Raw genomic sequence first — 24,740 nt, 5'->3', positions numbered from 1 at the left:
CTTGGGAGCAATTTCAAAATGCCTGAGGGTACCACGTTCATCTGTACAAACAATAGTACGCAAGTATAAACACCATGGGACCACGCAGCCGTCATACCACTCAGGAAAGAGACGCGTTCTGTCTCCTAGTAATGAACGTACTTTGGTGCGAAAAGTGCAAATCAATCCCAGAACAACAGCAAAGGACTTTGTGAAGATGCTGGAGGAAACAGGTACTAAAGTATCATTATGCACAGTCAAACAAGTCATATATCAACATAACCTGAAAGGCCGTTCAGCAAGGAAGAAGCCACTGCTCCAAAACCACCATAAAAAAGCCAGACTACGGTTTGCAAATGCACATGGGGACAAAGATCGTACTTTTTGGAGAAATGTCCTCTGGTCTGATGAAACAAAAATAGAACTGTTTGACCATAATGACCATCGTTATGTTTGGAGGAAAAAGGGGGAGGCTTGCAAGCAGAAGAACACCATCCCAAGCGGGTGGCAGCATCATGTTGTGGGGGTGAGTTGCTGCAGGAGGGACTGGTGCACTTCACAAAATAGATGTCAGGAAAATTGTGGATATATTGAAGCAACATCTCAAGACATCAGTCAGGAAGTTAAAGCTTGGTCGCAAATGGGTCTTCCAAATAGACAATGACCCCAAGCATACTTCCAAAGTTGTAGCAAAATGGCTTAAAGACGACAGAGTCAAGGTATTGGAGTGGCCATCACAAAGCCCTGACCTCAACCGTATAGAACATTTGTGGGCAGAACTGAAAAAGCATGTGCGAGCAAGGAGGCCTACAAACCTGACTCAGATATACCAGCTCTGTCAGGAGGAATAGGACAAAATTCACCCAACTTATTGCGGGAAGCTTGTGGAAGGCTACCCGAAATGTTTGACACAGGTTAAACCATTTAAAGGAGTGTATGTAAACTCCTGACACTGGGAATGTGATGAAAGAAATAAAAGCTGAAATATATCATTCTTTCTACTATTATTCTGACATTTCACATTCTAAAAATAAAGTGATGATCCTAACTGACCTAAGACAGGGCATTTTTACTAGGATTAAATGGCAGGAATTGTGAAAAACTGAGTTTAAATGTATTTGGCTAAGGTGTATGTAAATGTCCAACTTCAACTGTACATGCAAACGGTATAATTGTGAAATTACACACAAAATAGGAGCCAATACATGATGTTTATGGTTTTCTGGTCTCTGTCATTGGCTTATTGGCTCTTGTGGTCCTGATATGTAGAGTTTCACTTAATATCCACGGCAACCACCTAATTGAATTACAACATCAGTCATGTGATCGCTACTGAGAGAATGCTCATTTACATATAGAGCTGCATTTACATGGTTGTTCTGTGTCACGCTCAGATTATGACGTGTGATTCGCATGAGTGCTTAGAGAGCGCCTTAATTGATTCATTTCATCACGCATGAACACAGCCCATGTTTGGAAGCAGCAGCAGTGCTCTGCAAGGAGGGAGTTGAGGCAGCATCGCTGAGGTGCATGTTAAGCTTCTGCAGAGAGCGAGGTATTTAGGAAAAAGATCTGAGGATCAGGACAGAGTTAAAGGCACAGTGAAGAATTCAATCTTGTACAAAAATTGACTAAATTTAATAAAAAAAGATTTAATCAATCTACACACAATACGCCATAATGACAAAGTGAAAAAAGGTTTTTAGAAATATTTGCACATTTATTACAAATAAAAAAAACAGAAATGCATTATTTACATAAGTATTCAAACAATTTGCTATGAGACTCAATTGAGCTCAGGTGCATCCTGTTTCCATTGATCATCCTTGAGATGTTTCTACAACTTGATTGGAGTCCACCTTTGGTAAATTCAATTGACTGAACATGATTTGGAAAGGCACACACCGGTCTATTTAAAGTCCCAAAGTTGACAGTGCATGTCAGAGCAAAAACCAAGCCAAGAGGCCGAAGGAATTGGGTACCAAAATGTTTCTGCAGCAAAGAACACAGTGGCCGCCATCATTCTTAAATGGAAGAAGTTTGGAACCAACAAGACCCCTCCTAGAGCTGGCCGCCCGGCCAAACAGAGCAATTGGTGGTCACTCTGACAGAGCTCCAAAGTTCCTCTGTGGAGATGGGAGAACCTCCCAAAAGGACAACCATCTCTGCAGCACTCCACCAATCAGGCCTTTATGGTAGAGTGGCCAGATGTAAGCAACTCCTCAGTAAAAGGCACATGACAGCCCGCTTGGAGTTTGCTAAAAGTCACCTAAAGGACTTTCAAACCATGAGAAACAAGATTCTCTGAAATCAAGATTGTTCTCTTTGGCCTGAATGCCAAGCGTCACGTCTATAGGAAACCTGCACCATCCCTACGGTGACGCCTGGTGGTGGCAGGATCATGCACTGAGGATGTTTTTCAGCAGCAGGCACTAGGAGAATAGTCAGAATTGAAGGAAAGATGAATGGAGAAAAGTACAGAGATCCTTAATGAAAACCTGCTCCAGAGCGCTCAAGACCTCAGATGGGGGCCAAGGTGCATCTTCCAACAGGACAATGACATTAAGAAAACAGCCAGGACAACACAGGAGAGGCTTTGGGACAAGTCTCTGAATGTTCTTGAGTGGCCCAGCCAGACCCCGGACTTGAACCTGATCTAACATCTCTGGAGAGACCTGAAAATAGCTGTGTAGCGATGCTCCCCACTCAACCTGACAGAGCTTGAGAGGCTCTGTAGAGAAGAATTGGAGAAACTCCCTAAATACAGGTATGCCAAGCTTGTAACATCATACCCAAGAAGACTCTAGGCTGTAATCGCTGCCAAAGGTACTTCAACAAAGTACTGAGTAAAGGGTCTGAGTAGTTATGTTATTGTGATATTTCCGTTTTAAATTTTTTATAAATTAGCCAACATTTCTAAAAACCTATTTTTGTTTTGTCATTATGGAGTATTGTGTGTAGATTGATGAGGGGGGAAAAACATTTGAATCAATTTTATGATAAGGCTGTAACGTAACAGTGTGGAAAAAGTCAAAGGGTCTGAATACTTTCCGAATGCACTGTAAATGTCAGTTGACTGCTAAGATAGAGATTGTGTCTATTTCTAGTCTATGTCACAAAGAGCTACATCAGAGGGGCAGCGACCACCCACTCCAGAGTTAAAGGAAAACTCCACCCCAAAACAATCTTTTTTTATTAGTCCATTGTTGATATAGTCCCAAAATGTTTTGCATGTCAGCAATCAAGTCTTCAAAATACAGAAATACAGCCGGTATGATACATTTTGTATCATATGATGCTGCATTTTGCATCATATGCAAAAATATTGTTTTTGGGTGAAATGTTTCTTTAACATGAACTGTCAAGTTAAGAGCATGTAGGCGCCAGACAGGCATCGTCTAGGAACAGCAATGAAAGAGGATAATGACAAAGACAGGAGATTAGGGAGGTATTTAAGCAATCTTCCACCTCCAATTTTTACAGTAATGCAGAGGTCTTCAGTGGGCTGATCTAAGGATCTAAGTCTCTAAAGATAACTATGTCGCAGTGATATTTCAATGAGGACCTTTTGAATTACATTTATTTATTTTTTCATAGAAAATGACTATTAAATCCATTAGCAAAAGACACAGGTTTTTCTTCTCGGCTTTAGAAAATTCCCAGCTGTTTACTACATCAGACAGAACCCCCCCCCCCCGATGAGGAGCAGCACATTAAAGGGCGAGGATTTGGGCAGTAGATCATTAATTCTTGTCCTATCAAAATTAAGGGAGAGACAGATGGGAATGGAAGTGCATTGATCTGTAATAACTGTATCAGTATTCCATGTTTCATGTGTATCCAGAGGAACAGCAGTAGAGAGAGTAAGCAGGAGCCCTCTAACCACCCCTCATCCTAGCCCCCCTAACCCCCTTCGTGCCCTGTCTCCTAACTTCCCCTGAGGCCAACCTGCCTCCCTCTCTCATTCTCAAACATCCTGCATATTTCATCAGGAAGTGCTGGAGTAGGGAGGAAATGACCTAAGGTTCACCGAACTACATAAAGTGTAGACATCTTGACCGATAGTCACTTGACGAAGAAGACATTTCTAACAAAAATAAACTTTGACCGGAGAAAGACAAGTTTGGGCTTTCTGAACCATGTCTCTTTTTGTTCTTTCCTTCTCCATCCAACTTCTGGGGGCAACAACGATGGACCTGTTGACAGTAACTCTGGCCGCCTCTCCTTCCAGTTCTCTGCTGCCAATGACTGGAACAAACGACAAAAATCTCTGAAACTGGAAACACTTATCTCCCTCACTAGCTTGAAGCACCAGCTGTCAGAGCAGCTCATAGATTACTGCACCTGTACAAAGCCCATCTATAATTTAGCCCAAACAACTACCTCTCCCCCTACTGTATTTATTTATTTATTTATTTAGCTCCTTTGAACCCCATTATTTCTATCTCTACCTTGCACATTCTTCCACTGCAAATATACCATTCCAGTGTTTTACTTGCTATTGTCACGTTCTGACCTTTATTTCCTTTGTTTTGTAATTATTTAGTATGGTCAGGGCGTGAGTTGGGGTGGGCAGTCTATGTTTGTTTTTCTATGATTTTGGGATTTCTATGTTTCGGCCTAGTATGGTTCTCAATCAGAGGCAGGTGTCATTAGTTGTCTCTGATTGAGAATCATACTTAGGTAGCCTGGGTTTCACTGTTTGTTTCCGTGTCTGTGTTTTTTCACCACATGGTACTGTTTTGGTTTTCGTTCAGTTCACGTTTATTGTTTTTGTATCAGTTGTGTTCAGGTTGAGTATTTCTTATTAAAAGAACAATGGACACTTATCACGCCGCATATTGGTCCTCCGATCCTTCTCGCCTCTCCTCTTCAGACGAAGAGGAGTAAAATCGTTACAGCAATATTGTATTTACTTCACCACCATGGCCTTTTTTTTGCCTTTACCTCCCTTATCTCACCTCATTTCCTCACATTGTATATAGACTTATTTTTCTACTGTATTATTGACTGTATGTTTGTTTTACTCCATGTGTTGTTGTATGTGTCGAACTGCTTTGCTTTAACTTGGCCAGGTCGCAATTGTAAATGAGAACTTGTTCTCAACTTGCCTACCTGGTTAAAAAAAACTCCCTGTGTCCGGCTGCTGAAGCTTGATTTGGTGCACTGCCTTTCTCTCCTTTGAGTTCTGTCTGACTCTGATCCTCAGTCCTTTTTACGTGCAGAATATCAAACTGAATAAATCCAGACAGCATTAGGAGAAAGGGAGCACAGGCTTGACTGAGTTGAGGCCCCAGGATTTTAGGCTGTAATGGCTCCCTGGGCTGATATTGAATCAAATTGATCAAATGTGTGGAAGGACCACCCTGAAACAGGCTCATTTCTGTTTCAGCCAGTCCGACGTGTTTACCCTGACTCCCCCATACTAACACTGGAAATACTTGGATTGGTTGATAAATATTTCATTCATCATGAAGGAAGATGGAGAGTGAGGGCTGCAGTGAGAGATAAAATAAAAGAGAGACAGATAAGATGAGAAGAGAGAAAGCGTGAGAGAGAGAAGAAAAGAAAATAGAGATGCAGGTAAAAAGAAAACAAACCTGGCACAATACAAGTGTTGCCAGGATATTGAAGGAAAGACGAGTGCTTCCATGGCAACTCGTGCAATGAAAACCTTTGTCTGGCAGCATTGTAACAGCTTGTCAATGATTGTACTTTTGTGAATTCCTGCCTCTCACCGTATGGCTCCATCGGGGCTTCTCAGGGTCTTTAGATGGCTACTTATTCAGGTCAGTCCCGGAGTGCAGGGCCAAAGGAGCAGCTCCAGCAAGACAAGACCAGAATATCATTCCAGCGAGAAGTGCAGTATCGACGTGGCTTAATTGGTGCCATCTCATTGCTCTTGTTCAATGAGGGCCCCCAAAAACGAACTAATGTATGCCATATGTTTTCCTCCTAACCCCACAAATACGGCAGGTCAGGCTCATGACAAAATAGATTTTGTGACAGAACCCTAGCAAAGACTTGTGGAGTTGACCCCCGGAATGAGGAGGTCAAGACGAATCCCTATAGCAACCTGACTGTAGGCGTTTTGAACTGTACCTGGGTTGTGCAAAGATACTCGTGTGGAGATATTGATTTCCTGCAGATGCTCCAGTGTCTCAGTGTGGAACAGGCGAATAGAAGAGCCTTCACTAAAGGCCATCCAGACTCCTCCTCCAGCCCGCACCATATGGGCCACGCTCACCATGGGTTCTGGGTGCACCTCAAACCTCTGGAAGAGAGAAGGAGAGAAGCAGTGAATAACTATATTGAAACTATAGTAGAGATGGGACTTAGGCATAGAGAATAGGCATAGAGCTGCCAAGCAAATGCTTAAACAGAACATGTAGTTAAAATAAACAGTATAGCCCCATTTAGACCCGGTTGACATTGGTCTTATAAATGAAATATACTGTAGATCTGAGTTTTTTATGAATCCGATCAATGTTACATGCAAACATCTTGGTCTAAATACAACAAAACAGATGTGATATGCCTTGTCAGGAATTTGATATGAAAAGATTTGAGACAGGATTTTGATGATAATGGGAAAAACTACTGAGGTACTTGGGTCCAGTCCGGGGTGGGGGGGGGGGGTTCTTACAGAAATCTGGAAATCTATAATATGTTTCTATGGATAACTGATTACCATATAAAGTGTGATGTTACTGTCTGTAATTGCTTCTTTACCATTGCTCTGCACATTGTTAAATGTATGTCTCTGTACGTAGACATCCAATCCATAATGAAGTTATAATATCCTAGCTCTACAGTATGACTTCATTAAACAAATGCATAAAGTATTGTGTATCCATGTCATAAGAACCCCTCTCCAGGAGTTCTAGTTCACTGTATCCATGGACAACACTGCTAAGGTGCTCAGACATAATCATACAAAGTGAATTACACATGAACACCATTAACAAATTACATTTGGATATTACTTGTTAACAAAAGACTAATAGAATGCCTGAGCGTAGGTTTGAGTACCCCTCTTTAGAGCTCTTTCACGAAACCCAAATCGGCCAGATGACTGGAGATTAACAACCCTGCACCAACCCAGAAAAGGCTATAGTGTGTCTCTCTTGGGATTGTAATGAACTGCACCAATGTTTCACAGACAGGGGCATCTTTTCTACTGTGTCAGTATACATCTTCCTCCCACCCTCCAATTTCTCAAGACCACAGCAAAAGAGGAGGCGTTTCAGGCACACATTCTTTAATGAGTAGCTGAGGAAGAGCAGCGCGCCTTATCATAGTTAGGCATGCTACCCCCCCGAGGCCTGCACCATGACAGGGGCTGGCTCTGGCATCGTCTCCCCGCTCCTATCACTCTCGGTTCATGAGTCCGGGGATGAGAGATTAGTCAGGGAGACGGCTGAGGAGGGGTGCTCCCCCCTGTGCACCGGAGGACGGGGATTACCACCTGTTTGTGTGCCCTTGCCAGGGGGACCTCCTTTGTTTGAGAGTGGGGAGAGGAGAGAACCCTTTGATGTGTTTTCTCTTTTAATTGACTCCGCGGCAGAAGGTGCCTGCTCTGCTCCACCTAGGAAGAGAGGAAATCGCATCCCTTCCATTTTCAAGTGCAACCATTCAATTCTATAAAATATTTAAGTTCAAAGAGCCCTATTTCAAAAAATGTACTAACTAAATACAAATAAAGTTTAAAAAACAAAAAAACAAAAATCTGATTAAAAGAGCATTGAAAATGTCAGTGAACCATTAGAAAATCATGGGGCGGGTTTAAATCAGTGATTTTGGCATGAACAGACAAATTGTTAATTAACAGGCTAATTATTGGTTGACACCCAGTCATCATGACACCTTGTCTAGCATATGTTTCACTGGATATGTCATTATCTGACTGCTTTCAATTTGATCTGTCCCCTGTATCCCAGTGAGGCCAAATGTAAAACAATGCCATAGCTACTGTAATAATAATGAATTAACTGGTAGGGTAATTGAATAGAAGAGGTTAGTGGAAGTGAGATCTGTTTACAGGGCTGCATGACTGCCAGACTTAACAAAATTGGATACTGCCTGGAGAGCCTATCAGAGCAGATATTTGGTACTAAGGTCTTTTCTAAAAATGGATGGTGTCAAATAACTGATGGCAACAACTGTTCACCCAATTGACACACTGGTATTAGCGAGATGAGTTCTGCATTGCTTACAGCCATGAGAGTGGTAGCAGTGTGACAGAGGTAAAATGCCCCTTCCACCCAGCACTTCTGTCACACAAACAGCAGCACCAAGTCCTTCATCAGCAGAGGGGAGAATCACTGCAGGCTAAAGACTCAGCGCTAAAGCCCCACCGCCTGAACAGCTCATTAGCCCTGCATTACACTGGGTGACAAGGTGTCTGTTCTCAGGAGGAGCAAATCCACAGCCACGGAGGTGAAGGAAGGAGGGGAGTGGGCATGGGTAGGACAGGGAGGAGAGGGAGGGGGAGTAAGCATCATCCTCTCTTCTAGAGAGAAGTAGAGGGAGGGAGGGAGGGAGGGAGGGAGGGAGGGGGATGTCATGCCATGCCCTGCATCCTCACAGTCCTGCCTGGTTAGGCTCTGATGACCGTTCTCTTTATTTTAGGGCACATGGGTCATTCCCGGAGCTCTGTCATAATGCAGAGCACACACAAGGGTCCCTTCAAGCACACACACAGGAGGAGTGGGGGGAGGAGGACAATAAGGCTGATCTGACTTATGCAAGCGGGCTAGACTGCTAAAGTAGAAGAGGGGTAAGTCTGAGCGATCACGATCCTGACACCCCCCCACTAAGAGAGGTGCAACCAGCACCGACGCAAGCACACATGCCTGTTCACCATGCAGAGGGGATACGCTGGGACGAGCCAGACAGAACCTTGTCTCCTTTGCGTGGTCACTCAGCTGGCTAAGCTCTGATCTCCAGAGAATTGAACAGGGAGGAAAGTGTACAAGCATAAAGAGCCACTGCTGCCTGAAAACACATTCTGATGCCAACATCCCCACAAATACTTTAGGTCAAAGTATCAATGTAGAACTCAAGGAGTTTTGAGTTCCAATATAGTTTATAGTTCCAACATAAAGTGTGTTTAGGTGAAGGAAAGGACAGTGTATTGTCGAGACAATTCTGTGCATGAGCCTCTGCTCTTAAGCAGTTGTGAAAAGGATGCAAGATGGAGGTGAAGATGCTTTCCTGGAGCATTTCGAGAGGCTTGTATTTGTGTGCTGTTGTTCAAACTATAAAGCACTTGGTGCATCTCCTATTGTACCTGAGTGGAAAGGCTGGAGCCCTTGATGACAGTCACAGAGTTGGCACAGCTGGCCCACACAGAGTCCTCCAGTACCAGAAGAGTTCGCACAGGCTCCGGGCCCACACTCACAGTCCTGCAGGTGTCTGGCTCCCACAGCTCACCTGAGAAGACAACACAACAAATGCTCAGAATCAGAACCCTTTAAACTCTTACTATACTAAGAACAAAACAAAGTTTTGCTCAAACAGCTAACAAAATCATGACTTGTTATCGCCAGTTTATGATTATGTTTTAAATACATGCAAAACTTTCCGTTTGACTGCGCAGTGTGGTGATTCAGCAGCTGTTGCCTTGAGCAAGGCAATTAAACTACATTGCTTCTACTTACACTCAAGCAACTTGCCCTGGTGTTCTCTAGACAAATATTCAAAAGTGAAAACACAAGAAAATACTTACACTTACTGTTTCACACACGTGCATGTGCAACTAAGCATGCACATGCGCAGAGCGCACACACATGCACTCACACACACACAGACATACACGCACACACACAAAAACCAGCGTGAATCACAATTTGATGAAAACAAAGTGTCTATGGACTATACTTTGAGACTAAACAATAAGGCATTCCTAACATCCAAATGCTAACAACTGTCATACAATTTAATCAGCTTCCTAACCTCCTTATCGCCACTTCATTTTTTCCGCCCGTCGGTGTGAAAATGAAGCAGACATTATTGTTGTAAACACAGGGCACCCATTGCAGCTACCCTGGCAGAGCATTATGAGGCACCTTACATAAGCTTTTCCTTTGCTGTGCTTTAATGAAGCAAAATTAGAGAAGGAAGTGCGCCCAGCCATTTAATTAACATTTTGAGTTGTTTATTTCATGCCTTTCAAATCAGAATAGCTTCACAATGCCTTCTGACTTCCTCAGGTTAATTGCTTGGCGTGTTCTAAATGTCATTCTTCCACATTTTTTAATTCACTTTCCTTTAAGTCCCCCTAGCTCCATGCACAAGCCTTGGCCATGTCACAGCTCTACCACACGCACCACCGCAAAACACTGGAAAATGGTCAAAAATGGGTTCAGACCATCAAAAGATTTTCTAAATAAGTTTCTGAAGCCCAGACCTTCAACTCTATGAACTGTATGAATTATATTTATATGAGAAAAGAAATTGGGATTTTCCACTAAGCAACAATGTGCTGGGCAGGCTATTCATATGCATTTTGATAGAAATCCCATGTGAAGACTTGATATTTTCCTACTCTTGCAGACATGGTTTCCAGGCAGCAGTGTGCCATCCAGGGGCATCAATCTTTAACAGCTGTGCAGAATGCACAAACATTGCCTGGCACCATCCACGCTCCACTCCAGAGCTTTTTCCCTGTCTTCTACCTCTTTATTATTTATTTATTTTACATAACATGAATAGTAATATTTAATCGGCACGCAGCACACTGGTGTAATTAATCATCCTTTCTGCTTGGCTGGAGGTGAGAGGACAGCATAGTGCTGGGTGGATGCAGGCAGCCACACTGACACAGCCAGGTAAGACTCACCACACCGCAACCGGGCAGCCATTGTGCTACCGCAGGCTGTGATGACCTACTGGGAGAATGAGTGTTGAGATGGTGCTCTTAGTCCTATGATATACCTGTCTGACCACAACACGAGCACACCAACCACTGTATGGTGACTTCAGGAGTCATTTCCTTACACTAACTGGTAGCGAAGATCACCAAGAATGGGCATGAAAAGAGGTATTTTAAGTATTTAAAATATTTTCCAATGTTGCTTGTCTGAAATTAATTGGCCTTTTGCAAACGCATCCACTTGATGGATTCCCTGAAAATCCTATCACTCATAGTCTCCTCATGCAGGCTGAACGCATGACAGAAATTATATTTCTCACACACTCACGGAGGCATTCACTGCAAAAGAAAGAGACATACATAGGAATTTGAAAGATGTACAAATTGAAACAAGGAAACAATAAGATTCATATTTGCACTACTAATATGATTGATTACTTAATTAAAAGCCATTTGAATAATGTTAATAATGTCTAATATCAAAATAACTATTCCATTTTAATGTCACATTTCATACAATACAATGCTTAAACATTGTTGCTACAGTAGGCTAATGAGTGAATGAAATGATTACCTGAATTAATACAAATGACTAGCTAAGAGCATTAGTGGCGTAACGTAATTATAAAATTATTCCATTCTCCTGCTTTAATTGTGCTGTGATTGCTTTCCTTGCTATATTGGTGATGGCTTGAAACATATACTTCTATGTAGCTAACATTAAATAAATTGCTATGTTAGTAATGTGATGATTCAACAATTCTGTCATTTTGGATTGAAATCTGATGACTATCTTCCTGACATACAGGGGGAGACCTTGGAAAGACCTTACCACCATTACTTCGTCCATACACCATCATGGTTCCATCTCTGAGCCCAGCGAACAGGAAGTTGATGGAGTGTTTGAGGCACAGGACAGGACAGCGCTGAGGGTTACACAGGGTCAACAGGCACTGGGCTGCAGTGTCCACACTGCCATACACCAGGATGCTGGTGGCAAAAGGAGCAGGAACAATGTACACTGTACATGATAAATGAATATCATTTATGAAGACTGAGTACCTTGATGTAACTGGGCACTTTGGACCTTATAATGTGTGTGTGCAGCTCCTTGCTCTTTCTTGTGTTTAAGATTCCATCTGAACTTCACTGACTGTTCTGCACATTTTTCCTAAATTTACAATGAACAAATGCACACATTTGGAAAAATATATGTATTTCTCGAAAGAGAACGTTAACTAGTTGACAGTCAATTGTGTTCCACAAAAATAAATGCTGAAATTGTGCTTCTATTACACTTTGTATTTTCCCTCCTCTCAGGACACATATAGTGAATGAGTCAACATAAACAAATAAACTGCACACTTTTCATTTTATTCTGGTGCCCAAATGATTAACAAACAAATTGCAGAGGAAAATAACTACAGTCAACTGGCAATATGAGATGCAGGAGGAGTGTTTTCTCTTAGAAAGTAATGTAATCACCAGGACTGTAACCGTCTGAGATTCAACTATTCCTCCATTACATGCAGTAAAATCTGAAAATATAAACAGTAGATGGGAAAATAAGATATGGTTGAGCACCAGGATTTGAGGTGTATGAAATCAACTCTGATTTCTTTGTCCCATCTACTATTGACAGATTTTGTTAGTCTTGAGATTAACCTAACATACTATACTGCATGGTGATACAGAATATGACTCTCTGTCAAAACAAATAGACTTTGTAAGTAGGATAATAGTGGTGACCAACAATAATAAATACAATAATATTTCTGTATCATCATCATCCATCCATGCATCCATCCACATTACTTAAATGTAACTTACACCATTGTATTTGACAATTTCTCTAAAAGCTGTGTTGACCTCACCTTCCATCATCCAGTCCCAGACAAATGGTGTTCCCCACCCCAGTAGGGCTCCTGAGGGCCACAGCCTCCATCTCCTCTGGGGTGCTGGGTTCAGGCACATACTCCAGACACCTCACTGGGGCCCCCACCTGGAGGCTCTTCACTGGGCGTGGTGTGGGCCTGTTCAGGGAGAAGATCTCCACCTGCCCCTGGGTAGCATCTCCTCCACTGGCCACCTGCAGAGAGAGAAGGTAGGTATCCAAGGTCAGTAAGATATTCTCCTCCTCTGGCCACCTCTAGAGCGAAAAGTGGGTATATAAGGTTAGTAAAATACTCCTCCACTAGTCACCTGCAGAGAGAGACATTTAAATACTCCTCCATTGGCCACCTACAGAGAGGGAAGTTATGTATGTAAGGTCAGTAAGATACTCAATTACTAGTCACCTAGAGAGAGAGAGACACGTGGGCATCTATAGTCAATAAGATATATCTGGGTCAAGACATCTTCTCCACTAGCCACCTAGAGAGAAAGAGGTGTCCATTTAAAGGTCAGTAAAGACTGTAGGTCACAGCAATTAACGGCTAACATAGCACAGGTGGAGAGGGTGGATGGTCGTTTAGAAAATGTACTGTAGCGTAGGAGAGTTACTTGCTCATGCTTAAGTCTTTGTAGAATTTCTGAATTATTTTAGAAGACACAGAACACTCTCCTGTAATACGTCTTAGCTCTGATATCCGCACCTGTTAGCAAATCCAGGCAGTTTCAGCAAAGTGTAAAGTTAAAATCAAATATCCTTTCAAATCCTGTCTATATTCCTCCCTTACTTTTAAATATCCCTCAGATTCAGATACCACAAACCGCAATGGGTTCACAATGTCATCTCTAGAACATCAAACCATTTCTAAAACAGAGATCTTTTCATCAGCAGAGAACAGACAGATGAAAAAAAGACTTTCAAAGACTGTGCATCGCTTGACAATTGAGGGTTTGTATAAGATGATGATTGATCTAATGCTTGAGTCGGGGACTTAGCAATGACACACTCAATCCCAATGAAGGGATGAAATACAGCAGTTGACTGTTGAATTAGAAGACAAGGTGACCCCATTAAAACTCATCTTCACTGAATGGACAGAATGGTACAAGGTTATTGGTCATTAGGAGGGGGCACATTGAGCAGTTGTTGTATGTTGGTGGTCTTCCTTTACTCACAGTCTATAGTGTCTGCTAGGGCTGAGTTTGACATATCCTATTCACCAACACACTCTGAGTGAGTCATGAATAGCAGTCCAACTTCTAAAAAAAAGTCCAAAATCCAATAAGAATCCCTGACAAAACAAGAGAGCGGACCTCATATAATCAGAAAAAACGCCAGGCAATCATCACCAACTCCCCCTTGGGGTTCCACACTCTCTGCTGTAGGCCTGAGTGGCTGCATGCATGAATAGAGGCTTGATTCTGCAAGTGTCACACTCATATTGGCCTTGTGTCAAGCCTGCCAATGTCAATACAGGGGAAGGGAAGAGAGGCAGGGGGTAAACCTGGATCTGTAGCAATTTCAATTAGGAGGCTCCAAATCACTCTCCAATCATAAGTGAAATCTTCATGGGTTTTCACAGGATTCTTTCACCAAAGTTGTTTTTCTCTAGATATGGGACTGGTGCAACTGTCCAACTGAAGTGTAATGTTCCTCACAAAAACTGACACTGAAGATCAAATAAGGATTTTCCCCGAGTCACATTATGGGAATAAGACATAGGATAAATATAGTCTTTAGCCTCTTTCACCCCCCCTGCCCGGCCTTTTTTGCATGCAATCATTTGTTAGATTTGTGTCAGCATGCTGGACAGGAGTAGTCCCATGGGCTCTGGAGAGCGAGCCAGAGAAAATAATGGACTGTTGCACAGAGACGAGCTCCCCAAAAACAAAGCTTAAAGGCAAATGGCTCTAAGCAACCCCAACTTCAACATTCTCCTACACTTAAGCACTCACTCATCCAATTCCTTAACAGATCCAGTGAAATGACTGTGCCCTGACAAACTCATCACTACTTGTTTGTGGGAATAGATATCTGTTTTGTCAGAGTGCATAAGAAACTTCCTGAAAGTAACTAACTCTACCAGTGTTAATTAATTGAACCTTTATTTAACTAGGCTATTCAGTTTAAGAACAAATTATTATTTACAATGACGGTCCTACCCAGGCCAATCCCTAACACGGACGACGCTGGGCCAATTGTGCTCCGCCCTATGGGACTCCCAATCATGGCCGGGTTGTGATACAGCCTGGAATCGAACCAGAGTCTGTAGTGATGCCTCTAGCACTGAGATGCAGTGTGCTGGACCCCTGCGCCACTCGGGAGCCCCGGAAATTAGATCGTTCTGGACCGAGGGAGGCAGTGGGAGAGGATGATCATGGACATGCCATGGTGGGGACGCTGAATGAATGCTCAAGTCCATGTTATTATTCACAATGTGTTAAAATTAACCTTTGTAAGGTTGACAATGACTCATTCTAAACTTTATCTCATGTTCTGTTTCAAACCTGCTGTTTTTAACACCTTTACACACCATAAGGTTTAATCTGAACCTGCCTGAAGTATGGAGTGGGTGAGAGGAAAATTAATTTATGGTATACGTGGGAAAAACACCAGTCAGAAAAGTGGAGTGAACCGGTAATGTAGGCAAACAGGGAAATTCATGTGAATCAGGTTGATTAGAAACAATGTCATTACTCTGATCAAAGTCAGGAGAATCCCACCAGCCCATCTCACTTTAACATGATTAGTGTCATCCCACATTTGACAAGCCTGCCAGGGAGGTAGATCTGAGACAAGTGGGGGAGTGAGCCGAGCAGAGCAGACCACTTGATCAGTTGTTTATTCATGGATCCACTGGCTCTTATAATGATATTGTGTATTTTATTAAACCCTTTTCTCCTAACTTTGGGATGTTACGGAATAAAATACAGGCATGTGACATGTCTTCGAAAGAACATTTACTTAGGTGCTTAAAACACTTGATCTTTCAAGTTAGTTATCGTGTCATGTGTTGCAACTTGTCACACATTAGGCCTACATAACTCCAGCACTTGATAATATCAAGCAAATCCTCTAAATGTAATGCTTTATTTATTAAGGTTTAAAGGATATTCTGTTTTGTGAGCTAACATAACATAACAAACACCGCATGGGCACGTAAAGGACTGTTTAAAAAGGATACTGAGAGATGTAGGTCATTTCTCTACTTACCCAGAGTCATCTGAATGAAGAAAAATTGCGTTTTTCATGGCCCTTTCCCCCATTTTGACTATCACATGTAAAGTAATAAAGAAGGTGAAATATTTGGTTTCGAGTAATATAATACAAAATCTTATATGCCATTTAGCAGACACTTTTATACAAAGCGACTTACAGTCTCATGTGTGCATACATTTTTAAGTATGGGTGGTCACGGAAGTCGAACCCACTATCCTGGTGTTGCAATGCTCTACCAAAAATGCCTGACAAGTTTATAAATATTTTGTGAAGCCTCAATTTAATATGATTTATAAAGCCTTTATTAAGCAGTGCTTATGCCACCATTTATAAAGCACAGCTTTTTGTCATATTTGACATAGTGGGCTATGAACCCTTTATAGAGCATGACATACGGTTATAGATGATTTGTGACACATTTATGTAGTGTTTATGAAGCCTTTATAAGATGCATGGAATTTAAATATTGTTTGAATTATTGAATTTTTTGTCCAACATAAATAAACAATTCCAGGTGAAAGCCAAGGCCATTTCCTTCAGTATTCCGATTAGGAATAAAAAAAAAAACTTTTAAAAAATACATTTAAAAAAGTATATGTCCATATTTCCACCAACACGGCAGCTGAACCCGTGTGTCTTGTGCACTTCTGTTTGTTTGCGTGTGGGTTTTTTAAATAATTCCAAATACTCCAGTAATATTTTGATATAGTCAAGAAATTACTTGCTATATACATTTTCCACTAGAAGGTGCTGCCCTTGCCTGCTGCCCTTACCTGTCTACCTAACCACATTGGGCCACGCACCTGTCTGGTTGAAAGCCTCCTCTTCTACCCAGCCTCCCGACACAAGCCTCTACCAAATGAGTGTGATACCTAGGCTACTCCCATGGTGTGCTGCACTGCTTGGCCACCATCTTTCGGTCTGCTCCTGATTACCCAGGCCTGCTCCCCCCGTCTGGTACAGGTCCCCCCAAGCTTCGCTCACTGCTTCAGCACACATGTACACTTACAAACTTCAGTCTCTGATCTGAATTGTACCTGAAGCCTGTGGACATCTGTGAGCTTTGACTCAGGAACTTGTATGCATTTAAGATTGTATTACTTGGCCTTTATTGTTATTTTATTATAGATTACTTATTGAAGTTTTCTATGGTTATGCCTCTTAGGCGCATGAACCGCTAGCGGGATACCTACAACAACATCCGGTGAAATTGCAGAGCACGAAATTCAAAATACAAAAATCGTAATATTAAACATTCATGAAAATACAAGTGTCATACATAATTTAAAAGCGTAACTTCGGGGGCCTCCCGGGTGGCGCAGTGGTTGTACTGCAGTGCCAGCTGTGCCATCAGAGTCCCTGGGTTCGCACCCAGGCTCTGTCGTAACCGGCCGCAACCGGGACGTCCGTGGGGCGACGCACAATTGGCCTAGCATCATCCGGATTAGGGAGGGATTGGTCGGTAGGGATGTCCTTGTCTCATCGCGCACCAGAGACTCCTGAGGCGGGCCGGGCGCAGTGCTCGCTATCCAAGGTTGCCAGGTGCACGGTGTTTCCTCCGACACATTGGTGCGGCTGGCTTCCGGGTTGGATGCGCGCTGTGTTAAGAAGCAGTGCGGCTTGGTTGGGTTGTGTATCGGAGGACGCATGACTTTCAACCTTCGTCTCTCCCGAGCCTGTACTGGAGTTGTAGCGATGAGACAAGATAGTAGCTACTAAAACAATTGGATACCACGAAATTGGGGAGAAAAAGGGGTAAAAATTCAACAAAAACAAAAAAAAGCGTAACTTCTTATTAATCCAACCGGGTTGTCAGATTTCAAAAAAACTTTATGGCGAAAGCATACCATGCGATTATCTGAGGACAGCGTTCCACACCAAAATACTTTTTCAACCAGCACAGGCATCACAAAATCACAAAAAGTGATTAAATAAATCACTTACCTTTGAAGATCTTCCTCTGTTTGCAATTCCAAGGGTCCCAGCTACACAATGAATGGTCGTTTTGTTCGATAAAGTCCTTCTTTATATCCAAAAAATTCTGTTTAGTTGGCGCAAATTATCTCAGTAATCCACTCTTTCAACACGCATACAAACTAATCCAAAAAGTTACCAGTAAAGTTCATCCAAACAAGTCAAACAATGCTTCTAATTAATCCTCAGGTACTCTGACATCGAAATAAACTATAATATTTAAGATGGAGAATAGTATGTTGAATAGGGAAGATAAATAACGAAGAGCGCGCACCTCATTCACAAGCCAACAAGACCACTTTTCTAATGAGAGACACCTTGTAGTTCTTCCAACTACTTTTTCAAAAAACAAGCCTAAAACCCTTTCTAAAGACTGTTGACATCTAATGGGAGCCATAGGAACTGCAATCTGGGTCCCATCTATTTGTATTTCCCATAGGCAAGCACTGAAATGGCCTGTGACCTAAAAAAAAAATAAGAATCCAGGTTGGATTTTACTCAGGTTTTCGTCTGCCATATCAGTTCTGTTATACTCACAAACATGTTTTAACAGTTTTAGAAACTTCAGAGTGCTTTCTATCCAATGCTACCAAGTATATGCATATCCTAGCTTCTGGGCCTGAGTAACAGGCAGTTTACTTTGGGCACGTCAGTCATTCGAAATTTAGAAAAAAAAACAGTCTCCAAAACAGGTTAAATGCTGAGAAATGTGAGTGTTTTTCCCATGTTGCATCCTGGGAGAAACCATACGCTTGCCAGGCTATTGCACTGGAGAACTTTGCCAGTTTTTCCCAATTGACACGGGAGAAACCGCATGCTTGTGTTTACATGTGTGGATTGTTCTTTCGGTACTTAACCATGTCTCTGGACTGTACGCACCTTTTGAAATACCTTGTATTAAAGACTTGTTCCTCTCAACTTTAGTCTCTGAATCCAAAAGTTGTAAAATTCTATCTAGACTTGCCATTATTTTACTGCTTTTACTGTCAGGAAATGTGGAATCTAACCTAACCATTTCTACCCCATCTGAATTAAAAAGTAAGAATGGTCTGAAGTTTCTGCACATAAATGTAAGAAGGCTTCTTTCGAAACTTGATTTTGTGAATATTTGGATTAAAACCATAGAGAGCATATATACATCTAGGTCTTTCTGAAACCTGGCAAAAAAATCTATCATTGACAAGGACATTGGCATTGATGTTTAGAATGCTTTTTTGGTCAGATCGCAAATCTAAGGGTGGTAGTGTTGCTATATACATAAAATACACATTTTTTGTAACCATTCTGACCTTTGTTACCAAACCCAAGCCATTTGAATATTTGTCATTGAATATAAATCTCTGTGCATCCTTGAATCTTGTTGTCTCCTGTTGTTATAAACCCCCGTCTGCGATTGCTGGCTCTCTGGATTGCATTTTTGAATTATTATCACAAAATGTGAAATCTGAATTTGTGCTTATGGGCGACCTGACCTGAACCTAGACTGGTTGACATCCAACTCTGATCAACTCAAGAATCTTTGTAATACCTATCATTTTAATCAGATTGTTAAAAATGGTTTGCAAGGTGTCCTATAAAATCATCTTTATTTGTTCTTATTTTAACAAACACTCCACATCGTTTTAATGCTTCTGGTGTATTTGCAAATGTTAAGTGATCACTGTGCTGTTGCTTGTGTAAGGGATGGTACAATTCCTAAACTACCTCAATGTACAGTATCATCATGAAAAGAAACTGGAAGCAGTTTGATACTCAGGTTTTTTTTCATTATGTTTTTAACATTGCCAGGAATAGAGTTGAACATCTCTGATGTTAAATTAGCCTTTTCTTACCTCCATAAAGCATTCTAGGATGTATGCAACAAGCACGCCCCTTTCAAACAATACAAAATTAAGGGCAGAGACAACCCTTGGTTGTCAGATGAACTAGTCTGAATTCATAAGGCTTTGGAATAAGAAAAATCCCATGACCCTGATCATCTAGACCCCCGCCTACTACAATTAGCTGCAGACATCATTGCTCCCCATTTAACATGCATCTTTAACATCACCATAGAATGTAATGAAAACCCCAAGATGTAGAAATCAGCATTTGTCCTACCTCTTTTGAAAGTAGGTGATCCCACTCTACCCATGTCAGAGACGCAAACTCGGTCTCAACCTTTAAGTCTTTACTGAAGACTCATCTCTTCAGTGGGTCATATGATTGAGTGTAGTCTGGCCCATGAGTGGGAAGGTGAACGGAAAGGCTCTGGAGCAACGAACCGCCCTTGCTGTCTCTGCCTGGCCGGTTCCCCTCTTTCCACTGGGATTCTCTGCCTCTAACCCTATTACAGGGGCTGAGTCACTGGCTTACTAGGGCTCTCTCATACCGTCCCTGGGAGGGGTGCATCACCTGAGTGGGTTGAGTCACTGATGTGGTCTTCCTGTCTGGGTTGGCGCCCCCCCCCCCCCCAGATAGGAGGGGGGGGCGTTTGAACATCTTGGCCATGTTCTGTTATAATCTCCACCCGGCACAGCCAGAAGAGGACTGGCCACCCTACATAGCCTGGTTCCTCTCTAGGCTTCTTCCTAGGTTTTGGCCTTTCTAGGGAGTTTTTCCTAGCACCGTGCTTCTACACCTGCATTGCTTGCTGTTTGGGGTTTTAGGCTGGGTTTCTGTACAGCACTTTGCAATATCAGCTGATGTACGAAGGGCTATATAAATACATTTGATTTGATTTGATACTGAATATCTATCGCCCCATATCTAAATTGTCTGTTCTGGTAAAGGTATTGGAGTTCCTAGTCAATAAGCAGTTTAAAGCCTTCCTCCAGGAAAACAATACCTTGAGTGGTATACAATCAGGTTTCAGTTCTAGCCACAGCACTGTCACAGCAACTTTGAAGATTTTGAATGATATTCATTGTGCCCTGGATAAGAAGCTACATTGTGTATCTGTATTCATAGACTTGTCAAAGGCATTTAACACTGTGGACCATACTGTCTTGGTGCAGAGATTGAAGTGTATTGGGATTACTTGTCATGCTCCGGAGTGGTTTGTGAACTACTTGTCAAATTGAACCAGCAGCATAACCAGCAGCATACAACCCTGTATCCCACTGCTAAGTTAAGCAGGGTTGGTCCTGGTGGGAGAAGGTATTGGAGGGCCAGTAGGAGGCACTATTTCCTCTGGTCTAAAACAAATATCCCAATGCCCCAGGGCAATGATTGGGGACATTTCCCTGTGTAGGGGTGGCGTCTTTTGGATGGGACATTAAACGATTGTCCTGACTCTCTGTCGTAACTAAGAGTAGGGGTGCTATTGTAAGAGTAGGGGTGCTAACCCCAGTGTCCAGGCTAAAATCCCAATCTGGCGGCCCTCATACCATCATGGTCACCTAATCATCCCCATCTTCCAATTGGCTCATTCATCAACCTTTCTCTCCCTTGTAACTATTTCCCAGATTGTTGCTGTAAATGAGAATGTATTCCCAGTTAACTTACCTGGTAAAATAAGGGTTAAATAAAATAAATAAAAAAGAACCCACTGTGTTAAAGGACAAATCCACCCAAAACCACTCATTCCTATAATTTACAGTGTTAAATAACATGAATACGTAAGAACAATATTTTTTTGTAAACAAATTGGTTTTGGCGTTATAATAATGTTGGTAGCAACATGTGAAAATCGTTGTGGAAATCTTTTGCAGCTCAAGTTGACTACAAAATCCACAATGTAATGCTTTCTCTATCGGCTGGCACTATCAACAAACTGCACTATCAATTTAGGAGTCTACAATCTCACCATGTTCAACCTACAGATTGCCTCACAGAGTGGAGTCTGGAATTCGCAACAACAGAGAAACTTTTGAGGAGATGGGAAATTCCATAGGAATCGTATTAATGCCCATTGTGCACATTGCCCATGCTACGTCAATGGGCCACGCAGTGCATTCTGGCAATTCTGGGACAAGGAGAGCTCTCCTTCAAGGAAATAATTGGAGTCAATTGGGTGCTAGCTCAAAAACCCAACATTTGCATGAATTTCGTCAACAGGTACACAGTGGTGGAAAAAGTACCCAATTGTCATACTTGAGTAAAATATACCTTAATAGAAAATGACACAAGTAAAAGTTAAAGCTACCCAGTAAAATACTAATTGAGTAAAAGTCTAAAAGTACTTGGTTTTAAATATACTTAAGTATCAAATAAAATGTTATTTCTAAGATTAACTTTTTTGAACTTTCATGTGCTTAATAACAAACGTGTATGCCATCTGTAAATACGAATAAAATTGTTAAATTACAAGCCTTGTTGGTTAAGCCACAGAAAAAGGGAGCGAACCTTCCCACTAGCCATGATTGTCTGGGATAATGAGTGGCCTGGACATGCCAAGAGACGAGTTCAGATTGGTCTGCCACATAGCAGGCTTCTGTCTACTTGAGCTGGTCAGTCTGTGTTGGTAATCCTGTCGAAAGCTGCTTTAAAAAAAATGTATTGTGTGGTGGAGCTGTATAAGTGTTGCTCTCCACTTTCTGGAGGATCGAGTTTCGAAATAAGTGGAATTGGAGTATGATGGCTAAAGAGATGGCGAAAACACCTGTCTCCGGATAACATCTTCAAACTAAGGGCAACTGTGGCATGGCATCCGTGACAGGGAGATGCATCCATCATGCGTTAGCTAGCTACATTTTCAAATATTACACGTTTCTAATTTTTACAGAAAGGGGTTTAATTTCAAGCTAAAGTGTACTGTTAGCTAGCTAGCTAACGTTACGTGTATAACGTTATTATTCGTATCCCAGAACCATTTTCTTTTCTACAGTAGCTAGTTAACATTGAACCTGGTTGGTTATCTCCCAGCAGATTCATGCAGGGTATTATCGACATGATTTGGGACTATGTTCATTGTTGTTTAACTAGCTAACGTTAGCTGGCTGGATCGTTAGCTAACGTTATGTGGTGTGTGTGATGTTACACGTTGTTTACCTAGCTAGGTTCATTGTTTACCTAGCTAGCTAGCTACATGTCTTAAACTAAAGTGTACTGTTAGCTAGATAGCTAAAGTTAGCTGCTGGCTCACTAGCTGACATTATTATTCGTATCCCAGAGCTGTGTGCTTTGCTAGTTTGAGCCTAATGTTAGCTAGTTAACATTGAATCTGGTTGGTTAGCTCCCAGCAGATTCATGCAGGGTAGAAACAACATAATTTGGCACTATGTTCATTGTTGTTTAACTAGCTAACGTTAGCTGGCTGGCTCGTTATCTAACATTACGTGACATGTGTGATCTTACACATTGTTTACCAAGATTCATTGTTTACCCATCTATAGTAAACTCACGTAAACTCGTACATCGCCTTGGTCCGTACAATTGCCCTTATTTTAGCGCCCCAAACATGTAATACTTCCAGATCAACTGTAATGTCAATACCATTGTAAAGCACAATTTCTCCCCTTTCCAACAAAATAAATGACCGAAACTCTGCCCATTTCTGCATAATTCAAGCAGGCAATGAGCCCCGTCGGGTGTTTTTAAAAATGGCGGGTGGGGAAGCGAAACTAATGCGTGATAGTGAGAAGGAAAGATGTCGTGTGGGAAAACTGCTTTTTTTCACTCGATCTGTCCAACTTATCACCTTATTGCCTCTAAAATGTAAATAAAACACTATAAATAGTTTATATAATGTGTCATTATTACACCTATTTGAAGGTTTGTGTCGAATTTGAATGGGGTTTTTAGGGCGGTGCTAAAGTGATCTTAGAAGTAAACAGCGGCTTTGAGAATGATGATTGCATGCAATGATGACGCAGAAAATGACTAGGTATTTACCCCGTCACTGTCCATTTCTTGTTTTTAAACGATGAGAGAAGTGCTATACCTGGTGGAGAGAGATTGTAAGACAGAAATAGTTGCTTTATGCGTGCTGTACGTTACGACATGACACGTCTAGATGTAACAGAGGGTCCGTTTTTTCAACTTTTCTCCAATACTATAGAGCCATTACCATGTCGATCAACGGAATGGGGTGAGTTCACGTTAACTAGCTACATGTCTTAAGCTAAAGTGTACAACACCCGTTGAATATGGCCAGTGTCAGCAAACGTCGGGAAAAAATCTGAATTAATTTGTTGCCAGCAGAGCCTGTTAGGCTGTTTTCATGTTATCCAGAGGTAAACAAATCATTGGCCAAAGCATCAAGTGTGCGCTCTGAATGCTCCGAGATCAAAACGAGGTGGGTGGGGCTCAAGCTTAAGAGGGTGTGAATGATGCTGAATGGGTGTAGACAAAGAGGAGCTCTTCACTAGATACCAAAACATTCAAAGTAGGCCTAAAAGTAATATCTCCATTTTTTTCAGAGGTTTGGACGATTCACAATATATATCTAAATTTCTTGTTTTTCTCTAAACATATTAAAAAAGGCCAAGACATAATTCTTAACTGAATTTTCTTTATTAAAATAAAAATATATATATACGGCCTCAAGGCCTATTTGTGCAGAACAAATTAACAACACACACCCACACGTCTATTCTATTGTTTAGAATGTTAGACCACTAGCTGTTAGAATATGTAATTTATATAATGATTTTGATTGAAAATGTATTAATTTAGTTTATGTGTTGTTATAATTAAAACAGCCTGTGGTTATTTGCTATTGGATTGGCAGAATGATAACTACTAATACATTAGCCTACGGAACATAACTTTTTTGGATGCACTTTAATTATCCAATGTCACACTTACCGATGGCAAGGTGAAGCCTGTGCCCAAAGCACTGCAGGTGTTCAAGCGCAATGCTTTTATCATGTTGCTCCT

The 24,740-nt window shown here is 41.7% G+C and overlaps 1 protein-coding gene across 3 annotated transcripts in view; it reads right to left on the bottom strand.

Annotated features, from left to right (window-relative positions):
• LOC115143265 (rho guanine nucleotide exchange factor 10-like protein) overlaps positions 1-24,740 on the bottom strand; it is a 122,225-nt gene that overhangs the window by 4,894 nt on the left and 92,591 nt on the right. For all 3 annotated transcript variants that reach the window (XM_029683478.2, XM_029683479.2, XM_029683480.2), the window contains 4 exons: positions 12,730-12,944; positions 11,688-11,845; positions 9,272-9,414; positions 6,082-6,253 (listed from right to left, as the gene is read on the bottom strand). In XM_029683478.2, the coding sequence (XP_029539338.1) occupies positions 6,082-6,253; positions 9,272-9,414; positions 11,688-11,845; positions 12,730-12,944 (688 nt within the window). The remainder of the gene's footprint in view (positions 1-6,081; positions 6,254-9,271; positions 9,415-11,687; positions 11,846-12,729; positions 12,945-24,740) is intronic.

This window comes from Oncorhynchus nerka, linkage group LG15 (assembly GCF_034236695.1).
Source record: "Oncorhynchus nerka isolate Pitt River linkage group LG15, Oner_Uvic_2.0, whole genome shotgun sequence".
Classification (NCBI taxonomy): Eukaryota; Metazoa; Chordata; class Actinopteri; order Salmoniformes; family Salmonidae; genus Oncorhynchus; species Oncorhynchus nerka.
The sequence above is the reverse complement of the archived record's forward strand: the minus strand, read 5'-3'. Positions and strand labels throughout refer to the sequence as shown.